The sequence below is a fragment of the Ailuropoda melanoleuca genome, chromosome 3 (genome assembly GCF_002007445.2).
Source record: "Ailuropoda melanoleuca isolate Jingjing chromosome 3, ASM200744v2, whole genome shotgun sequence".
In the NCBI taxonomy this organism is placed as follows: Eukaryota; Metazoa; Chordata; class Mammalia; order Carnivora; family Ursidae; genus Ailuropoda; species Ailuropoda melanoleuca.
Genome location: NC_048220.1, coordinates 38,750,470 through 38,770,775, shown reverse-complemented (window position 1 = coordinate 38,770,775; position 20,306 = coordinate 38,750,470). Strand labels below are relative to the sequence as shown.

The 20,306-nt window shown below is 36.7% G+C and overlaps 1 protein-coding gene across 1 annotated transcript in view; it reads left to right on the top strand.

Moving 5' to 3' along the window:
* Positions 1-20,306, top strand: part of PDE4D (phosphodiesterase 4D) — an 854,127-nt gene that overhangs the window by 816,062 nt on the left and 17,759 nt on the right. The window contains exon 7 of the mRNA XM_034656261.1: positions 19,556-19,649. Coding sequence (XP_034512152.1) covers positions 19,556-19,649 — 94 coding nt within the window. The remainder of the gene's footprint in view (positions 1-19,555; positions 19,650-20,306) is intronic.

The following is a 20,306-nucleotide window of genomic DNA, read 5'->3' as shown; positions in this document are numbered from 1 at the left end:
AATCTAATGCTGGGAACTGAGGCCCGTCTGAGAAATGTGGACTTAGGGCCACAGTAAAGGGTATCTCAATGCCAGACTAAGCCATTTCCACATATCCTCCAAGTCCTGAGGAAGCCTGGCATTTTATTTTGTGGAAAATCTGGCAAGGAAAATAACAAAATAATTTTATAAAGATAAGTCTGGTAGTGGTCTAGATCAAATGGAAGGGAAATAGTGAAAGCCAACAGGACCTGTTAGAAAATTGAGCAAGTAAGTGATGAGGAACTGATACAGGATGGGATGAAAGGAGAGTAATGAGTAAGAGGAGGACTGTGTGGGATGACAGGATATGTCAGATTTAGGACTGCAGTAAATAAGAAGAAAGTACAAAATTCTAAACACAAACAATAGGAAAGATGATAGTTGGAAAATTAGAAAGAGAAGCCAATTTGAGGGTGAAGTGAAAGATAGCAGTTAAATTTTTAGACATGAAATTGAGTTAAGACCACATATCAAAGGAAAAATGCCCTGTAGGCCTTCAGTTGTCAGGACTGGATTTTTGGTAGTAGGACAGGACCTTAGCTGAGAATTGCCTGCACAGAGTTGGTAGTTAAGACCTTAGGGCTCCTCTTTAAAATGAGAATAATAAACCCTAAGTCTTCATAGGGTTGTTACTAAAAATAAATGAAATAATGCTAGAAAAGTATTCAGCACTATCCTTGGCACATTGTAGACCCTCAACAAATGTTAGCTTTTATTTTTTACTGTGGGTTTTAGGAAAAGATAATTTTGTGAATTATTACAACTGGTATTCTAGAAGCTGTATAAAAGCCATTTGCGTGGTGTGTTTCTTCAGTACCCCAAGTGGGCATTCATATGTCCTAATTCACATCCTTGCTTTTCTACCTGTTAGGGGAAAGTGAGAGCCCAAGCTATAATTACTCATGTGTAGCTGTTGATCACTCTTTATAAGACCTAGATTTTTTTTACACAAAAGGTTAAGAATATTTACTGCTCTTCTGTTTACTGCAACTTCTCTAAGATCCCTGAGCATATTTTGTTTTCCTTTGCTGCAGAGTCAAATCAATTTTAAGGGATTTATAAAGACCTTTCAAAAAATGGTATTAGCTTAATGCAAGCTAATGATCATTACCTCAATATTAGCTCAGCGTTTTCTTTTTTTTTTTTTTAAGATTTTATTTATTTATTTGACAGCGATAGAGACAGCCAGCAAGAGAGGGAACATAAGCGGGGGGAGTGGGAGAGGAAGAAGCAGGCTCATAGAGGAGGAGCCTGATGTGGGGCTCGATCCCATAATGCCGGGATCACGCCCTGAGCCGAAGGCAGACGCTTAACCGCTGTGCCACCCAGGCGCCCCTAGCTCAGCGTTTTCACACTACCTTCACTCAAAGAGGAACAGACTTACACAGCAATAGAAGAAATCCAGGAGAGGTGGATTATCATTTATGAAGACCTGTAGGACTCCTGTCTGTGTGGGTTGGACTAAATGCATCTTCAGTAGAGCTTTCCACCTTGGATGTATTTCACAGAATCACAGAATCATGGTGTGTTTGATGATCCCATTCCACCTAACATATGTGATCGACTCGTTATCTGCTAGGGCATCAGATTCACATGTGGAAGGTCAAGTACACCAGAGTTTTTGGTTGGGGGGGAGGTTCCTCAATAGAAAAGTAAACTTCATGTATTTAAATATTCTTGCACTTGACTCCTATAACTCTTCTGTCGCTTTACTTACGTCCTCTAAATCTGTACCTTGCCAAGTCTTCTCCATCTCAGCAAACAGCACAAACATCCATCCAAGTCACATGCTGATCATACCAGAAGTCTAGGGGCTGATTCTTCCCTTCTCGTCACTTGCAGCATTCAGTTCATCAAGTCAGGTCAGCTCCATCTCACTGCTTTCTCTCCTCTTCTGTCTGCTCTGCCCCTCTATAAACCATTCTCCACAAAGACAGCTTTTTAAAATGTAAATCACACCACATAACTTGGAAACTTTCAGTGATACCCCACACTCTCTGCAAGGCTTACAAGGACCCACATGATCTTGCCTTGATGTACTTCTGATCTGATAACTCTGTACCTGTCCTCCCTCATGCCAGCTGTGTTTCTTCAGCCCTTGCTGGGAATGCTCTGCCCCAGATCTTCTGGTTGGTTCTTTCTAGTCTTTTGGGTCTCATGTCAGATACCACCTTCTCAGTGCAGCTTTTTCCGACTATTTATTTGAATAGCCCACAATCATGGCATCACCTTACTCTGTTTCCTTCCATTCAGTAGGTTTCTTGCTCATTTTTTGTCTTTTTGCCCCAAGAGTTCAAGATTTACATGTTCAGGGAACTCTTCTGTGTTTATTCCTGTATCCCCCATGCTGGTACATAGTAGCTGTCTAATAAATAATTGTTGAGTGAATAAATGAATAGCCATTCTAAAACAATTCATTATCAGATATTTAAAGCCTTTTGCTTTCCACAAGAATTATTGCTTTTATTTCTATTTTCTATTTTTATTTTCTTGAAACCCTTGTACTTTTGTTTGTGTGATTTTACTTGTTAATTAATAGGAAAGGAGCAAAGAGGTAGTAGAATAAGTTTGGAAATACTAGATTAAACAAAATGAAACAGAGTTGTATATTATGGTCCTTGGCAAAGTCTTTAGTATGCTAATATACACTCTCCAAGAAGGTTAGCACTATGTCAAAAATTTGACACTGGATGTCTTCTTTGAGAATTATCACAGCAGACTGCTGTTCTCTATAACACATTCTGAAAACTGCTTCCTTGGACAAAAACCCATCATAATAGATAGGGGGAAAGAAACTATATTGAGTACAGGAGGCAGATTTATACTGACTAAGAACAGGCTATCAACCAAGGACTCAGAAGAAAATAAAACCCATGAAAAAGTGATGGAAGGATTCAAAGAGAATACAGCAGCTGGGACTATTGAGTTTTCTGTGAACAGCTCTTCCTGCTTTATTGGGTATTTCTGTCTCCAGCAGCTGGCACCGTGCTTGGCCTAGAGTGAACATACAATAAGTATCTGTTGACTGCTCATCGATGAGTGAATAAAGGTGGCCCAGGATCACCGTTAAATCATTAAGTTAATTAAGATCAGTTTGGTTTGTTTAAGAAAAGCATGAAAATATCTAAAGTATTTTAGGAAATGTTTCATTCCAAAAAATTAAAAGTAAAATATTAGTACTTATGAGACTACTTCAGCTGTTATTATATTGCCTAAATGCTTAGTGTAACTAGGAATTTACCATGTATTTCATTATTCAAACCTAACATGGACTTTTTAGCAAACATATGCCTATTTGAGATAAAATGGTGGAGCTCTTAGAGTAAAAATGTTATTTTACCTTACATAGCCACGCTTAGGTTTTGTTTTTGTTTTTAGAGAGAGAGGGGACAAGGAGGGAGGGGCAGAGGGAGTGGGAGAGAGAATCCTAAACAGGCTCCATGCCCAGAAGCATAGAGCCTGAATGAAGCACAGAGCCTGACACAGGGCTCAATGCCACGACCCCGAGATCAGGGCCTGAGCAGAAATCAAGAGTCAGATACTTAACCAACTGAGCCACCTAGGTGCTCCATGCTTGAGAATTTTGTTTCATTTCTCTTTAGGCAAAGTTAAGCAAATTTGGAATTAAAGCAATTGGGTAACATTACCTAACATTTTTTTTTAAAGATTTTATTCATTTATTAGAGAGAGTGAGCATGAGCCAGGTGAGGGGGGGCAGAGGGAGAGGAGGAGGGAGAAGCAGACTCCCCATGGAGCAGGGAGCCTGATGTGGGGCTCAATCCCGGGGCTCCATCCCGCAACTCCGGGATCATGACCTGAGCCGAATGCAGACGCTTAACCGATTAAGCCACCCAGGCACCCCTACCGAACATTTTTGAAGTCAAGTTTTGAAGTATAATTTACACATTGGTAAGATATCCACTTTTTAGATCTAGTTGAGTGCATTTTGACAAATGTATGCAATTGGATAACCACCATAATCTAGATAAGAATATTTTTATCACTAAAAAAGAGTTCTCATGCTCCTTTTGTATTCATTCCCCTCCCCCTACTACCAATTGCTGGCAACCAGTGATCTCATTTCCCTATAGTTTTGCCTTTTCCAGAATATCGTATGAATAAAATCATACAGTTTTTATAAAAAGCCTTTTGTTAATGGCTTCTTTCACTTTGCATAATGCTTTTGAGATTCATTCACTAATAACACTATGCATGTATTAGTAATTTATTTTTATTGCTTTCTACTGTTTTGTTTTATGGATATACCACAATTTGTGTTCATTCACCAATTGACATTGGGGCTATTTGCAGGCTTCAGCTGTTATAAATAGAATTGCTGTAAACACTTGTATAGAGACCTTTCTGTGGACTTATGTTTTCATTTCTCTTGGGTAAATGACTAGGAATGGGATTGCTGGAACATGTAGTGAATATAATTGTTAACTTTATAAGAAGGTGACAAACTGTTTTCCAAAGTTGCTATCCCATTTTGCAGTCCTACCAATAGTGTATGAGGATTCCATTTGCTTTGCATCCTGGCCAGCATTTTTTATTGCTCGTATCTAGTATGTAGTAACATTACATTTTGGTTTTAATTTTTGTTTTCTTAATGACTAATGACGTTGCACATCTTTATATGTGCTTATTGATCTTTTTAAGTTGTAGGAATTTTTATAATTCCAGATATAAATCTTTATCAGATATGTAATTTATACATATATTCTTCCACAAGTCTGTGGCTTGTTGTTCTACTTTCTTATTAGTTTCTTTCAAGGAGAAGCCTTTGTGAAGTCTGGTTTATCATTTTGGTCTTTTATGTATCATGCCGTTTTGTGTTCTAAGAAATCTTTGCCTAACCCAGGATCACAAAGATTTTCTACTGTATTTTCCACTAGGAGTTGTATAATTTCAGGTTTTACATTTAGTTCTAGGATCCATTTCGAGCAGATGTATACTAATATGGTGCAAAGTAAAGGTTGAAGTTCATTTTTTTGTGAATGGACGTCCATGTGTCTAAGCTCTACTTGTTGAAAGGAATATATAGCTCAAGTTGTATAACTTAAAATTACCTTAAGATCCACAATAAAAGTGGTGTACATAAAGAATTAAATATGTATTTCCAGAAATCTCCCTATTTGCTTTTTTTAATTATTTCTTTAAGAGACAGGTAATCTCTGTTTAAATTATTTTCACAAAGCACACAAGGAAGTACAGAGGCAATATTAGAAAGTATTTTATAGTGAATATCATGGCCATCATAAGCATGCAAAATTGGTATTAACTTAGAACACTTTAATTGAATTGGGAGTCCTAATTTTCCCTGTAAGTAGAAAGTCTATATTTATACAAGATTTTTTTGTGTGTGGAGGCTTCATTTATGTGAGCTTTGTGCACCCATTCATTGCCTTAATTATTCTTCATTGAAACAAAAATCCCTGGTGGGTGTGATAATGATGGTAGCTGGTGGTGGTAGTAGTGGTTTCAGCTAAATTCACTCAGTAGTTATGAACATAGAAAATTTTCTATCAAGGGTTTATGATTCAAACTGTATCAGCAGTTACAGAATACCGTGCTAAAGAGACCATGTAGAAGCAAAATTTAAGTACAGTTATCATCAGATCAGTTTGATGTTATTTCAGCCTCAAAGTACCTCTCAACAAAAGTAAAGTTTCTTATATTGGAACTTCTTTTTTTAGTAAATGTTCAAGGTGTTTCTTGATTTAAATAAAACTTTTGGTGAAAATTCTCAAACTAGGTTAATTGGAGAATGATCCGTAGCCTTTTTGGATGATTATTCTGTTTTTAAAAATCTAGCTGTAGTTCCTCTTAATCTCAAGCTTCCATAATATTTGTAAGATACGTTCTTGTTTTCTGAAAATGTGACGACTCTTCAGAACAGAGCAGTTCCTTAAATCATGTTTGGATCCATCATCACTAGAGGGCAGTAAACACAAACAGATTTATTGGATTTACTTGAGTTAAGGTTGTTTTTGTAATATTAGCATTAATCAAAGAAAGTGTAATTTTTATAATGTAAAAATAGATTTAAAATTCTGTTACTTAAAACATAGGTTATAGATTAATTCTGGATTATTGCCTGCCTCTATAACTATTTTTGTAATGAAAGCAAAAGAACACAGTGATTTTTGAAACTCTGATGTGTTGTAGTTATTGTATTTAATATTTGAAGTTCCCTCTTGCCTCAGAATTCTTCAGGGGGCATTTAGTAACTAGATTTGCATATGTTAAGCAGAACAGTATTGGATGTGTGGCAGCCCACTTTACACAGATTAGCTTCTTGATTAATAACAATACCCAGAACTTTGATCCTAAGTAGAAATATGTAAAATAAATATAGATTGATTATAAAATAAAATATTTTCCAAAGGTATTAGTCCTATTGAAAACAGTGGTATTGCCAGGAAGATCCCTCATTAATACACTTATTTTAAATAATACTTCTTTAATATTTCAAACTGTAATATAATATACAGCTTATAATTTATTGTTATATTATTTATTATAATAGCATATGTATGACATATGTTATTATGTTATTATGTATATTAATATACAGCTTAGAATATTATTATTATGTTTATATTGTTTATAGGCTCTAGGTTAACTATAGATTAATGCCTGAAATTTTTTTCGGCAATTCAGAGTATTCTGTAGCTGGACAGTGTGGGTTTAAATCCCGGCTCTGCAACTTGGCTTTATGACTTTGGATAAGATACTTTGACTTCTGAGATTCAGTTTCCTCATAGTTTGGTTTGTCTCTCTTTTTCCCTAATCAAAAATGTGTCTTAACCTGTCTTAACACCTGTTGCAAAGTCACTAATTCAGCAGTGGTTAATATATCAAAGCCTTAACTCCATCAGCAAAATTTTAAGTATCCTGAAATATCCTATAATACTCCAGAAAGTTTGATTGCTTGGTGTCTCATTTAAGGACTGAGAAAATGAAGAATGAAAAAGAAGTGATATCTAGAGATTTTGAGTATTATTAGGAGAAGACAGAAAAAGAGAACTAAATGCTGAAGGAAATTACATATTGTTTTAAAATTTCATTGCATGCATGCATACATTTGTGTATACAGTCATCCGGGTGTTTGAGCACAGCAGACTACCAGTCAGGAAATATGGCTTCTAGCTGTGCTTGAGAGCGTCTGTGTCCTGTTCATGGAACATTCCCACATCTAAGTGTTCACTGTCCCTCATGTCAAGAGCTCTCCTTATCAGGTGAGGCTTCCTGTCCTTGGGCACGAGCTTCCTGACTTCCCTAGTTGGTAGGATCCATGCTGTCCGGAGATCTGACCGCAGTAATAGGATCAGTGGTTCTTTAATTCAGGACATTGTAAATCAGCACACAGATTAAGGATAAATTGGGACACCTGGTTGGCTCAGTTGGAAGAGCATACAGCTTTTGATCTCAGGGTCAAAAGTTTGAGCCGCACATTGGGTGTAGAGATTACTAAAAAAAAAAAAAAAAAAAAAGATTAAGGATAAATGAGTCCACTCCTAAATTCATACCATTTATCAAGGAGTTTGCAAACATTTAGTTATATGATGACCAATTCATACGCTATAAAGAGCAAAGACTAAAAGAGACCTGGCCTGGCATGTCAGCCCGGTCATATACTGGGCAGCTTGTTGAATTTTTAAAAGTATCTATCTGTCTTTTTTTTTTTTTTTAAGATTTTATTTATTTATTTATTTAACAGAGAGAGAGAGACAGCCAGCGAGAGGAAACACAAGCAGGGGGAATGGGAGAGGAAGAAGCAGGCTCCCAGCAGAGCAGGGAGCCTGATGCAAGGCTCATGCAGGGCTCGATACCAGAACTCTGGGATCATGACCTGAGCCCAAGGCAGAAGCTTAACGACTGAGCCACCCAGGTGCCCCCTATCTGTCTTTTCACCTGAAAGTGGGGATAATAGCTATCTTACTAGCATGTCGCAAAGGTTAGCATTTATATAAAGCTCTTGGTGCATAGTACATCTTAACAAATGCGTTAACAGATTCTGTTTTCCCCATTAAAATTGTCAGAAGCTAAGTCTGATTCTAAGAATTCTATTTCTCTGGGGGCGGCCTGAGTGGCACAGCGGTTAAGCGTCTGCCTTTGGCTCAGGGCGTGATCCCGGCGTTATGGGATCGAGTCCCACATCGGGCTCCTCCACTATGAGCCTGCTTCTTCCTCTCCCACTCCGCCTTTGTGTTCCCTCTCTCGCTGGCTGTCTCTATCTCTGTTGAATAAATAAATAAAATCTTTAAAAAAAAAAAAAGAATTATATTTCTCTGGTCCCATCCAGATTTCTCCTCTGGGTTGTCCAGATTCTTTCTGCCATCTGCTACTACTGTGGCAAAGGGAAGGAGCGTCTAGTTGATCTCTGATAATGGGAAAAATGAAATGAATTTTAATTTAGACCAGAGCTTAAGAAAAGAAAGATTTCAGGGTCACCTGGGTGGCTTAGTCAGTTAAGTGTCTGCCTTCGGCACAGGTCATGATCCTGGGGTCCTGGGATTGAGCCCCCACTTGGGCTCCCTGTTCAGCGGGGAGTCTGCTTCTCTCTCTGCCTCTCCCCTGCTCATCCTCGGTTTCTCTCTCAAATAAATAAATAAATAAATAAATAAAATCTTAAAAAAAAAAGACTTCTTATTACCTAGAAATATGGAAACGGTCTTTAGTTCTTTTTACTTCACATTATTGTAATTATTGCTACTTACTTTTATCATTACTATTATCTCCTCTACTACAGCAGATTAGGGGTTTACAGTTGAATCTTTTGTGCCTGTGGTCCATTTTTTATTTTGGAAAAGATAAAGAATAATATCCCTTTCTTGCCCAAAGGATCCTCTACCCTGGTTGAGGAGGCAAAGTTCAAGGCAGTGGAAGTAACTGGAAGAGTGATTCTTAACACTGGCGAACATTTAGGAAATTTCAGGGTGCACTGACTGGGGAGTGCACCTGCTGGCATTTCATGGGCAGAAGCCAGGGAGGCTAGGTGTCCTGGAATACATGGATAGCCCTTCACCAAGGAGGAGTTGTTCTGTGTCTCAGTAAATCATTCAAGCAGGTGAAATATTCACTTACAGTTATCTGAGCCTAGAACACTACTTTTTTATATATAAAAACAAAATATTTTTACATGATTTAATCCACACTAATTTTTCCAGTAATGTAACCACAGTGTATACTGAAGAGAATTGTTCTTTGTTACATCTGAGACCTTTCAGGAGTCATTCACCATTTTGGAAAAAAGATGGTCTTTCTAATACAGTACTCCTGTATTCATTTCCATGTTGCTGTCCCACTTATGGTAATTCTCCATATCAGAGGAAGCAGAGCAAAGACTTGTAAAGCACTTAGTGTCAGTGCTTAACATGTATGTACCAGCTAATTCTTAAAACAACTTGTAAGGTAGATGCTATTATTATTCTCTTTTCCGTGTGAGTAAACTGAAGATGAAGTAAACTGAGAAAGTTTAGAGGTCCCACAGTCAAGGTCCCACAGTAAGTGATAGCAAGATCTCAGCTCTTGACTTTTTTTTTTTTTTAGTGTACTTCTCTACAAGCATTTATATTTTGCAGTGTATAATATAATTACTTTTATTTTTCCTTTATGTTACTGGTAAGTATGGACTTTTTAAGTGTCTTTATAGGGATTACTTAGTACGTATGGATGTATTTAATGAAGTGCATATGTTGAAAAAGTAGGAATTTGTTATCAGGATAATAATATGTTATACAAAGAAAGAAGTAACTTAGTTTGAAGTTAGGCAAAGGATAAAATGGATGGATGGATGGATGGATGGATGGATGGATGGATGGATGGATGCATAGAAAGCATAATTTGGTTGTAAATGACATTGTGTGACCCACCTTGCTCTTTGGAAGCACGCCAAGCATGCTCCCATCTCAGGGCTTTTGGTGTTGGTGTTCCCCTCCCTTGACTCCCCTTTCTCCACTGCCCTAGATATTCACATGACTTGCTCCTTCTCTTTCTTCAGATCTCTAAGCATATGTCATTTCCTCAAAGAAGCTCTTCCTGATCATTTTATACTACAGGAACCTCCATCGCGAACATGCCATAGCCTCCTTATCCTTTCTTTTTCCCCATTGAATTTATCACCACACGACATTGTATATATTTGCTGACTCAGTTGTTGAATGTAGCTTCAGGTAAAAAACCTTTGCTTTGTTCACTGCTGTGTCCTCATTATTCAGGACAGTGCCTGGCAAACAGTAGGAACTTAATAAGTAGTTATTAAATAAAGGAGTGAGTGCAAAATAAAGTTTGGAGAGGGGCTGAGATAATTTGGTCTTGAAATGTATTTTGAATGATTGAAATCTGACTTTTTCTGAAAAACCAGCTTGAAGGAGATGGAGTAGAAGAAAGAGGGTATTCTAGGTAGTGAATTCAGTGAAAGTAAAAATATAAATAGGACTGTCTGCTAAATCATAGAGCTCGGTGGAATACTAGCCTTTCAGTAACAGAGCAGGAGTGTAAAGAGCAGCTGGAGATGGGCTTGAAGTTGGGGATTAGGGTCAGAGTTTGTCAGTCTAGAGCTCACAGGGAAATATGGCTGTGATGAGGCAGGTGATGTCAAGTTGTTAGGTAATAGCTTTGGAGGGGCAGGCTGAGGCTGGATTTGAGAAAAATTGGCCTGGCAGCAGAGATAAGTATGGGATTAGAAGGAGAAAAGCCAAAGAAGGTGAGCTAAGAAGCAAGTATTGTGTTTTGGGTCTGAGATCCATAATAATGTGATGCAGTTAAAAGAAAACATGATAAATTACACACACACACAGGATAAACTGGGAGTTAAAAAATCTAGTCACCATAATGGTATAGTTATCATAATCCACATCATTGTTTTCTCCATCATCATCATCATCATCACCTAATACCTATTTGTCACTATGTACTAGATGTTTTTTTAAGTGCTTCGCATATATCATCTCATTTAATCTTCATAATAATTGTTGTACTTATTTATTGCTATAAAATCACTTCAAACTTAGTGGCTTAAAATATCAATTTGGTATTTTTTTTAATTGTTTGGTGGGCTAACTAGGCTTGCTTAGAAATTTTCACTTCAAGACCCTCATGTGGTTTTAGTCAGATGGCAGCTGGGCTGGAGTCATCTAAAGGCTCCACTGTCAGGATGACTAGGATGACCTCTTCACTGTCGGGTCTGGCTCTGGGCTAGGATGGCTGGCATAGCTAGAGATTGTCTGGGGACACATCTGCTCTCCCTGTCTCTCTCGTCCACCCCACACACTCTCTCGGCAGCCTCTCGGTGGTGTTAGCCTGGGCTTTCTCATAGCATGGCAGTCTTAGAATAGTCAGACTTGCTAACAGGGTGACTCCGGGATTCTAATAGTGCATTCAAGGCAACCAAGGTGAAAGCTTCAAGGCTTCTGACAGCCTCCATTTCTTGTGACAGCACTACTTGTTGATTATACAAGCCAGCTCGGATTCAGTGTAGGGTTGGGTGGCTCATTAGGAGGCATCTTTGGAGACTAGCTACCATAATAACCCAGTTTTACAGATGAGGAAACCAGCACACTAAAAGGTGAGATTATTTGTTAAAGATCATGCACTAAAGGATTTGAGCTCAGAGCCTCTGTACTTGGTACCTGGGTGAACTTGGAAAAATCATTTTCTCTCTCTAGGTCTCACTTTATGTGGAAATGAGGGGATTAGAGATGATAGTAAAGCTGCTTCCCATTTCTCTCAGGCATTCAGCCCTTGGATTTAGATGATGGGGGTGGGGTTGAGAAGGAACAGTAAATGAAAAAGCATTTTATAAAAGATAAAACGTTATAATAAAGTTGGTGCAGGAGGGAAGGTGATGTAGATGGAGAACACTTTAGGGTTATTCAAGGATCCAGTTAGATGATTTATATTAAGCACCTAATGGCGGCTGACTCACATGAAGTGCCTGTTGAATGGTAACAAAGAGTCACAGATTTCAGTCTGTGACACTGAGAGAAATATCAGCCCACTGACTGAAATGGGAGTAGTTATAGTAAGAACTACTTTAAATAGAAAAATGGATCCATCCATTTTGAAAAAGTTTGTGATGAGTGGCAGGGCATTCGACGGGGGAAGGAACCTTAGTCATTGGAAATATGGTGCCGTAATTCCTATTAGTAGTCATTGAAGAGTGTGGCCTAGGACAGTCTTGGGGATATTCCAAGTTAGAGGATGAACAGAAGAAGGCAAAGAAGACATGGTCAGAGAAGGGGAGAGAAAGCTAGAGCAGTTGAGGATCCTGGAATTGGAGAGTGGAGAGAGTACATTGTTGAACACTTGTGAGCAGTTAAGGAGAATGAAAGACTAGGAAAGAGGAGGACCTTTTTGTATTCTTGTGGAGGCAGTTTTAGTGGCCTTTTTGGGGTTTAGTTTTTTTTTTTTTTTCTTTATAAGGAATTTAGGAAGCTAACACAATAGGTGTAAACTGCCCTTGAAGACTTTGCAAACAAAGGACCATTACAAATTCAAAGAGGAAGAGTATTACATGGATGTTTCTGATGTGTGTACTATCTAAAACAGACAAAGCAAATGCAGGAAAACTGAAAAGTAAGGATATTAAGTCACAGAAGCACAAAGCAGTTAAGTGCTTTGAGATGGAGGTGAGGAAGAAGGAGACAGGACAGAATTTTATGCTAAAATAGAGTAAAAGCTAGACTTCCCTCATTTTTTTTTAATCCACAAGTCTAGTATACAAGACAAAGAATAATACTGCCCTGGGGCGCCTGGGTGGCACAGCGGTTAAGCGTCTGCCTTCAGCTCAGGGCGTGATCCCGGCATTCTGGGATCGAGCCCCACATCAGGCTCTTCTGCGATGAGCCTGCTTCTTCCTCTCCCTCTCCCCCTGCTTGTGTTCCCTCTCTCACTGGCTGTCTCTATCTCTGTCGAATAAATAAATAAAATCTTAAAAAAAAAAAAAAAGAATAATACTGCCCCAAACCAAATAGAAAAGATTTTTTCTTTAAAAATTTTAGATTTCTTATTTAACTCTCCTTGTAAAAGGTCTGATTACTCGAACTTAATGCTATATTCTTCCAAGAGCCACTGTTAATACCTTTCTTAACATTGTGCGCAATCACAAAAACGTTCTCTTTTGGACAAAATATAGATTTTAAAATCTGTACTCAGAACTCCACATTCTTTAACCGTACACAGTGCTTTAGCTTTCAGTCCCCCCCCCCCCCACCCAGCCGCAATCAGAATTATTATAAATTGTCCCCACCCTTAGGTTTTTAAGGTTGTGGAGTTCAGCCACATGTAACAATAGAAACAAAAGGAGCTGAGAACAGCTATACCACACAGGTGAGGAAATGTATCGTTTCCATTTGTCAATTCTGGACACTGATTGCATTTTATAGTCACACTATGCTTTTATGTTGGGCAGAGGGAAAACTGTGGTTATATCTGTGTCACCAGGGAAGCCACCTGCTTTGGATTTGAAAGAGCGAGGCAGTTAAAATGCCTAATGGTCCTTTTCAAAGCAGCTTTTATTTTGAAGGAAGAGAAGTCAGAGAATATTAAAACTCATAGGAAAGACACCGAAAAGATTGGCAATCCTTATTTAAGAATGAACTATGAATTTTGAAGAGTTTTATGGTCGTTATTCATCATCTGCGCTCGGGAAACCCCATTCATCTTTTTATTCAGCAGCCTTGGCTGTAGCGATACCATTATTAAATGGCGTTTACCAGAGGTGAGGAGGAAAACCTCCTCCCCAGAGGTTCGCCCCTGCCAACCAATCATGACACAGCCTGCTCTGAGTCCACACCCCCCCTCCCTGCCCTGATAGACCCAGTGATGGAGTGTGATTGGTGCGTAGTTGGGCTTTTATGGGAGGGGTTTCTTGTCACTCTTCCTGGCTTCCCTGCAGTTCCTTATTTGGTAGCTTTTGACAGAACTAGTCTTTCTTGCAGCTAAGCATCTTGACATACATTATTCATTAAGACCAGGAGTTCAGGGAGAAAAAGATGCAGACCCTTAGATCATTAGATATTTCTTTATCACATGAATTTTCTTTATTCAGAATAGTTGTAGAATTCTGTTTCATTCTGGAGTTTTACAAATGGCATGTGTTCAATGGGAAGACAGCTGGATGGGACCTAATGCAAGGCTTTCTTGTGTATACTTAATTACCAAAAATCTTTAAAAACCCACACTCTGGCTTGCGGACTTTGTTAAAAGTATCAGGGTTTTGAAGATATACATATTTTAGAACTTACTGTCTCTATATAATCAATCAAAAATGCCTGAAGCAAACTCTTTACTGTCAGTGTCTTGGGGCTACATAAAGGTAAGAGTTATTTAGCTCCTAATTTCTCTGATTACATAACTGATAGTTTTAATAAATTACAGTGGAGTTAAGCTTTGTAAGCAGTCTTTTTTTTTTTTTTCCTTAGATGTGAACTACATAAGTATGTGTTTTTGGTGGTCAAGATAAGGAGAAAATGCATAACTTTTATTAGTTGTAGTTTGCATGTTTAAATAGCTTTTTAATGTGCGGTGGTTCTTTTTGTCATAGGGTATAGATTTGAGTTGTGCTTTTAAATATCAAGGTAATCAAACAAAATCATTGGAAATAAATTATTGGGTCCAATTGCTTGCACTGATGTATGAGTCATATGTAGCACTTAAAGTTTATGAAAATTAATTTGTGGCTCTTTCTAAAAATCTACACCACTTTAACCCTGATGAGTATTTTTTTTTTCATCTTTGGATATAAAGATGTAGATGACATTAAAAATTGACATTACCTATTTAAGTGATATATTATTAAAATGAAAACTTGATTATCTATATGTAAAACTGGAAGAAATATAAATATAAATTCATCTGATACTGCTACTTTTGTTAATCTCAGGAAATGAAGTAATACACTGAATTTATTAAGATTCTGTTCTGCTTGGCAAGCCTCTTGGCGATCTGATCTCTGTGATAGAAGCAGGAGGTAGAGAAACCTTTTTCAGTACTAAATCAAGCATCACTTCAGAACTTGAAATCTATCCTTGATCATTTGAGCCAATCAAAATACATAATTTTTCAGAATCCTTTTCCATTACTTTAAGGACTCTTGGATTGAAATATTTTTCATCTTCTTTGTTTCTTTTTAGAGAAAAATGTCCTCTGCTGTCAGATTTTCTCACATTCTAAGAAAACTTATTTCGGTTTTAGTTGTCCAAGGAGTCATGATTCCCCACTTCCTTTTAACTCGATGGATGGCCCAGTTTTTTTAATTGTTTTTGAAATATACAGACTTCCATTATTTGAATTTTGTTAGCCATTTTTGGCTTAAAAATTTTCTTTTAGTACAGAAAAGTATAGAAAATAATAAAGGAAAATCCCACAATCTCCCTAGAACTCATCTCTTAGCTTTCAGACAGCTCATTTTTAATACGTTTTTGAAGAGCTTCATCTTTGTATTATGATTATGAACAACACTTACAAGAATCTAAATAAGGAGTTGTAGAGCTTATATTTTTGAGGAAAATTGTTGCTGGCCAGCCTTGTTTATGTTTTAATAGTATATTGCTAAAAACACCTGAGAAGGGCAAATTTAAATATATGTCATCTTACGCATTTTGACAGATTTATTAATACAGCCAATGCAGTATTTATTTTAGCTTTTAATGCTGATATCTACCAAAATTGTAATATATCACAGTGCAGCATATTCAAATGATTTTTAGCAGAATATTGGTTGGGGTCAAGGGTGGGGCAGGGTAAGCATTTTCTGAATGTTTGACCTTTACCACCTTCTTAATTAATATTAGGAGAATGTAAAATGTACCCAGGACATTGGCATACAGGGATTATGTTTAAGAATACTCTAATTTTATTTTATTATTTAATTTTGCTTTCCTCAACAGTCTTAAATGTAGAACATAAATTAGAAAATGGGAGTTTAAAAAGCAAAATACAGAATTTATTTCAACTGCATTTTCACTTTATGTTTTACATGCTGCACTCAGGCATTCTGATGCATAATGAGAACAAAGGATTTGAAAGCATTCACTTAAATCTTCCTCTTTTTTTCATTGTTGGAACAGTAATTCCATCTATTATTTCACACTGTTTAGACCAAAAGCAATCAGAATAGCTCACCAACACAAAATATTTAGAGGTCACTTTTTAAAATATCTAAATACTCAATTAAATTGTTCTGCATTTTGCAATCTTTTTTTTTTTGAAAACCAGTTGTGTATTGTATCTCTTCTAAATCTATAAATTGAGGACTGTAGCAATGTTCTAGGAAAAACACATTTACTGCCTTTTCTAATCATTTTCCTCTCATGATAATTTTGTGTAGTTATCCTAATAAATGGTGTGTAGTTATCTTAAATGAGAGAAATTCCACTTACATTTTTAAATGATTGTTGAATTGTTTAGTGTCTTGTTCTTTAGTACAGCCAGCTCTACACTCCAAAATTGTGCTGTAAAACCAGTTGAGAAAGCCCTGATGGTAATTTTTGTGTTATTAATTTAGCTTCCCTGAAAGTTTTATATCAGCAGCAAAAAAGGGAAGCAATTTTAACTCCTTTTAGAAAATGCTCTTATAACTTAGTTGACTCTTTGAAAATTGTCTTTAAGAAATCTTCCACACCTTTTCCCTTGGAAAGAAAGAATTGCTGAAAATACTGTCTCTTCTAATCATATTAAGAGGAAATGTTGCCTTCCTTAGAGCACCTGCCAAACCTTGGCAGGGATATAGGTATGTGCTGAAGGGATTCTCCACCCCACACTTCCGGGTTTTGAACAACAGCATAAGAGTAGTCTGGGAATAGATGTATATGTGCACGTACAATCAGTGCATGTGCGACCTGTAATTTATCAGTCTGTGATTTCCTTTCACTGGCATTTTTTGTCTTAGTTATCTGTACTGACTGGCTGTTTTGAGGGATCATATAAACAAACTGCCTGGAAAATTACAATTCGTTATTTGTATTATTTCAGATAATCCAGTAATTTGTGCTGCATATCTGCAGGTACCATGTAATTTTTTCTGCTGGGCATATGGCAACATATTCCTCATACTAAGTTGCTTCCAAGTTAGAAGGTAGTTTTATGGAAAAACTGGGTCCCTCTCTAACTTTTTCAACTGCACCCACCCCTACCCCCAAACTTACATCCTTTTTTAGTTACATGGAGAGAAATGCATGGAGGGCAGGTGGACAACAGCTGCTGTATAGACTGAAGAGGGGCTAGGAGTGGCTGAAAGCCCTGCCTAACATTCCCCTCCCTCCCCAAAACACAATGTCATGATCAGGCAGTTCTTACTGGCAACTTTTAATTCACAGCACAGACAATTTCAAGTCAAAGAGATATTTCACTCAATATATGTCTTAAATGCTTAGCAGAGTCTCTTTGGTTTTGTTTTGCCGAGAGAGTAGATTTTTCCAAGAGTAAATTTCATTTGTTAAGCGAGGATTTACTTACCTTTGGTCCTTGCTCATTGTATTTTTTGTTATATTTTTGAAGCATGGTTATCATCTCCTATGTGAATAATGTCCTAAATTACTTTTGGGAATGGGTAGGGGAGCTAGATGTTTATATGTATATTTTTTTGTGGGCTTAACTAGTCAGATCTTCCATCTGTTTGTCCTGCAATGTTAAAAGTCAGCTATCACTATAAAAGGCCCAGGAAACTGGGAGATAGAAGGAACTCAGTGTTAAGCACCTGCTATGTGCTGGGCAAAAAACAAGATACTTCCTATTAGCTCATTTAATTAGTTAATTGCTTAGCATTTAATTCAATGTAACTTTGTGGAAAATGGACAGAAAATGTTTTGAACACTATTGTAAATGTGTCATGAATATTCTTAGGAGGCCCAGATTTTTCCCAGCAGATCATAATGTATAATTTTGAGTGAAAACAAGCAGCAGCCTTTATTTTGTATACTGCATGATGCCAATTTAAAATATATACAAATAAATGTTGGGAAGAAAGACATAGATGGAAATGTAGGTAATTATGGTTATCTCTGAGCAATGGGGATATTCATGATTTCTCTTTTTTTCTATATAGCTTTCTAGATTTTCTCTATCATGTATGCACTTTATAATCAAAGAAAAGGTATTGAAAGAATATGTGAACAAAAAAAATGAACTTAATGTTTCTGAGTTCAAGAATAAGCTCCTAGACCTATAAATTAACAACTAGAAAAATTAATATTGGTTATGGCCATTTCTTCAGTTTTGGCTACTAGAGAACACTAATAGACATTTCTTACATCCAGCAGCCTGTTGAAATGTTTCTATTGATCTCCCTCAGTACTTTTGGGATAAATTCCTGCACCTTATCTAAATGGTCAATAAGATTGACTTTGGAAGTTATTTGCCAAATTATCTTGAGTTAGGACACCTTGGTATGAATTATCCAGAGAAGCAAGATTTTTTTCTTAAATTCTAATAAACTAAATACTGAGTTAGAATTACATTTCAAACATTACTAAAATGGTAAATTCACTGCATTTTCCCCCCAGACTTAAATGAGAATTTATGGTGAAATTTGAAATTCTAAAGTCTACTGAACATTAGAGTAAAATGTGTTTGACTTTTTTAGATCAAGTATCTAATAGTAATCTATGTAATAGAAAAAAAGATCATTGTTTCTTAAAGGGCCATCTGGGCTATTTTGGGAATCAAAAGAAAACATAGTAACAAACAGCTGAGAGATGGAAAAGCATAAAGTCTTGGAGAATCTTGGATTTGGGTAGTGCCATCTGATGGTTATAAGTTAATTCCAGTGTTTCTTAGTATAAAATAGGCACCATCAGTAAAATAAATTGTGAAGTAATGAAATTGAGTATTGAAAATTGACCTGTTTTGTATTTATGTGACTTTAGAGAAATGGATTGGTAAGTCCCATGGATGTTGAGTAACAAATAATATTACACCTTCTACTTGGAAAAACTTTAAAAGGAAAAATTATAGTATCTGTTCAAACATTTTACTTCTCTATAGTTCTGAAAGAATACTCAAATCTATTCACTTTTGCTTTGGGGTAAAAGACAACATTTTAACCTCTAACCAGTATACATACCGATTTCTGCAAATGACAAATTAATTGATAAATCGTGTTCTATTGTGTGACAGCACATACGTGTGCCAATAAATTAGTTTTTTTCCTTCTCTAAATACTAATATGCACCTTAACTTTTTATTCCTTTTTTCCCCTTTAATTAATGTCCTTGAATGTCTAAATCTGTGCTGCATGTGGCCATTTACATTTAAATTAAAATGAAATAAAATTCAGAAATCAGCTCCTCATTTTCACTAGTCACATTTCAAGTGCTCGATAGCCACATGTGATTAGTGTCTACAGTTATGGACAGCTCAGATTCTAGAACTCTCCATCATTATAGAAAGTTCTGTTGCATTTCACTGATCGAAACTGTGAGGATAATTTAAAAATTCTTGGGCATGTTTTCTGTATCTTACAGTATGCTTGTGTTACCTCAATTACATTTCCTCTTATGTTACTTCATTTTATTTTTCTGTTTTTCAGTTTAAAAGGATGCTTAATCGAGAGCTCACCCATCTCTCTGAAATGAGTCGGTCTGGAAATCAAGTGTCAGAGTATATATCAAACACATTCTTAGGTGAGAATAATCATTTAAATGCAATTTTAAACTTTTCTTTTGAGTTGTTTGTTTTTGGAGGTAGATTGGGGCACCAATTCATTTTGGAAACCAAATGAGTGTTAGGAATTCCTTTTGTTTTCATTCATCCTATTAATAATTTGAATGTCTAAGCCTGTGAGCTTTGGAATCTGAGGTGATAAAGTACATTTTTTATCTTTTAGTTTTACTCAGGACTTTAGGGATTCTCTGGATTAACGTTGTAGGTTGCCAGTTTTTCCAAAGCATTAACCATAAAATGTGTTTTACAAAGAGATCTATGCATGCATTCAACAAATTCTTGTTAAATTCCAGACATTGGTGGGCATTTGGTAATGATAAATTAGAAATGGTCCCTGCCATAATGAGTTATAGTCAATTAACACCAAGCCTGGTAGACTGATGAGGCGGATACAATACAACCACTGAAGAAAAGCTTGCTGATAATAATAGTTGACAGTGTAGTGTACTGGTATACCATCCCCCCACCCCCCACTCCCACCCCCACCCCCGTCCACGGGAAGAAAATTCATTTAGCGAAAGTCAATAATGTGAACATATCCTTGATTTGAACTTACTTTCAAAACAAAATTGCTGTAATATCTAATTAGCACTTTCACTAGAGACATTTATTGAATA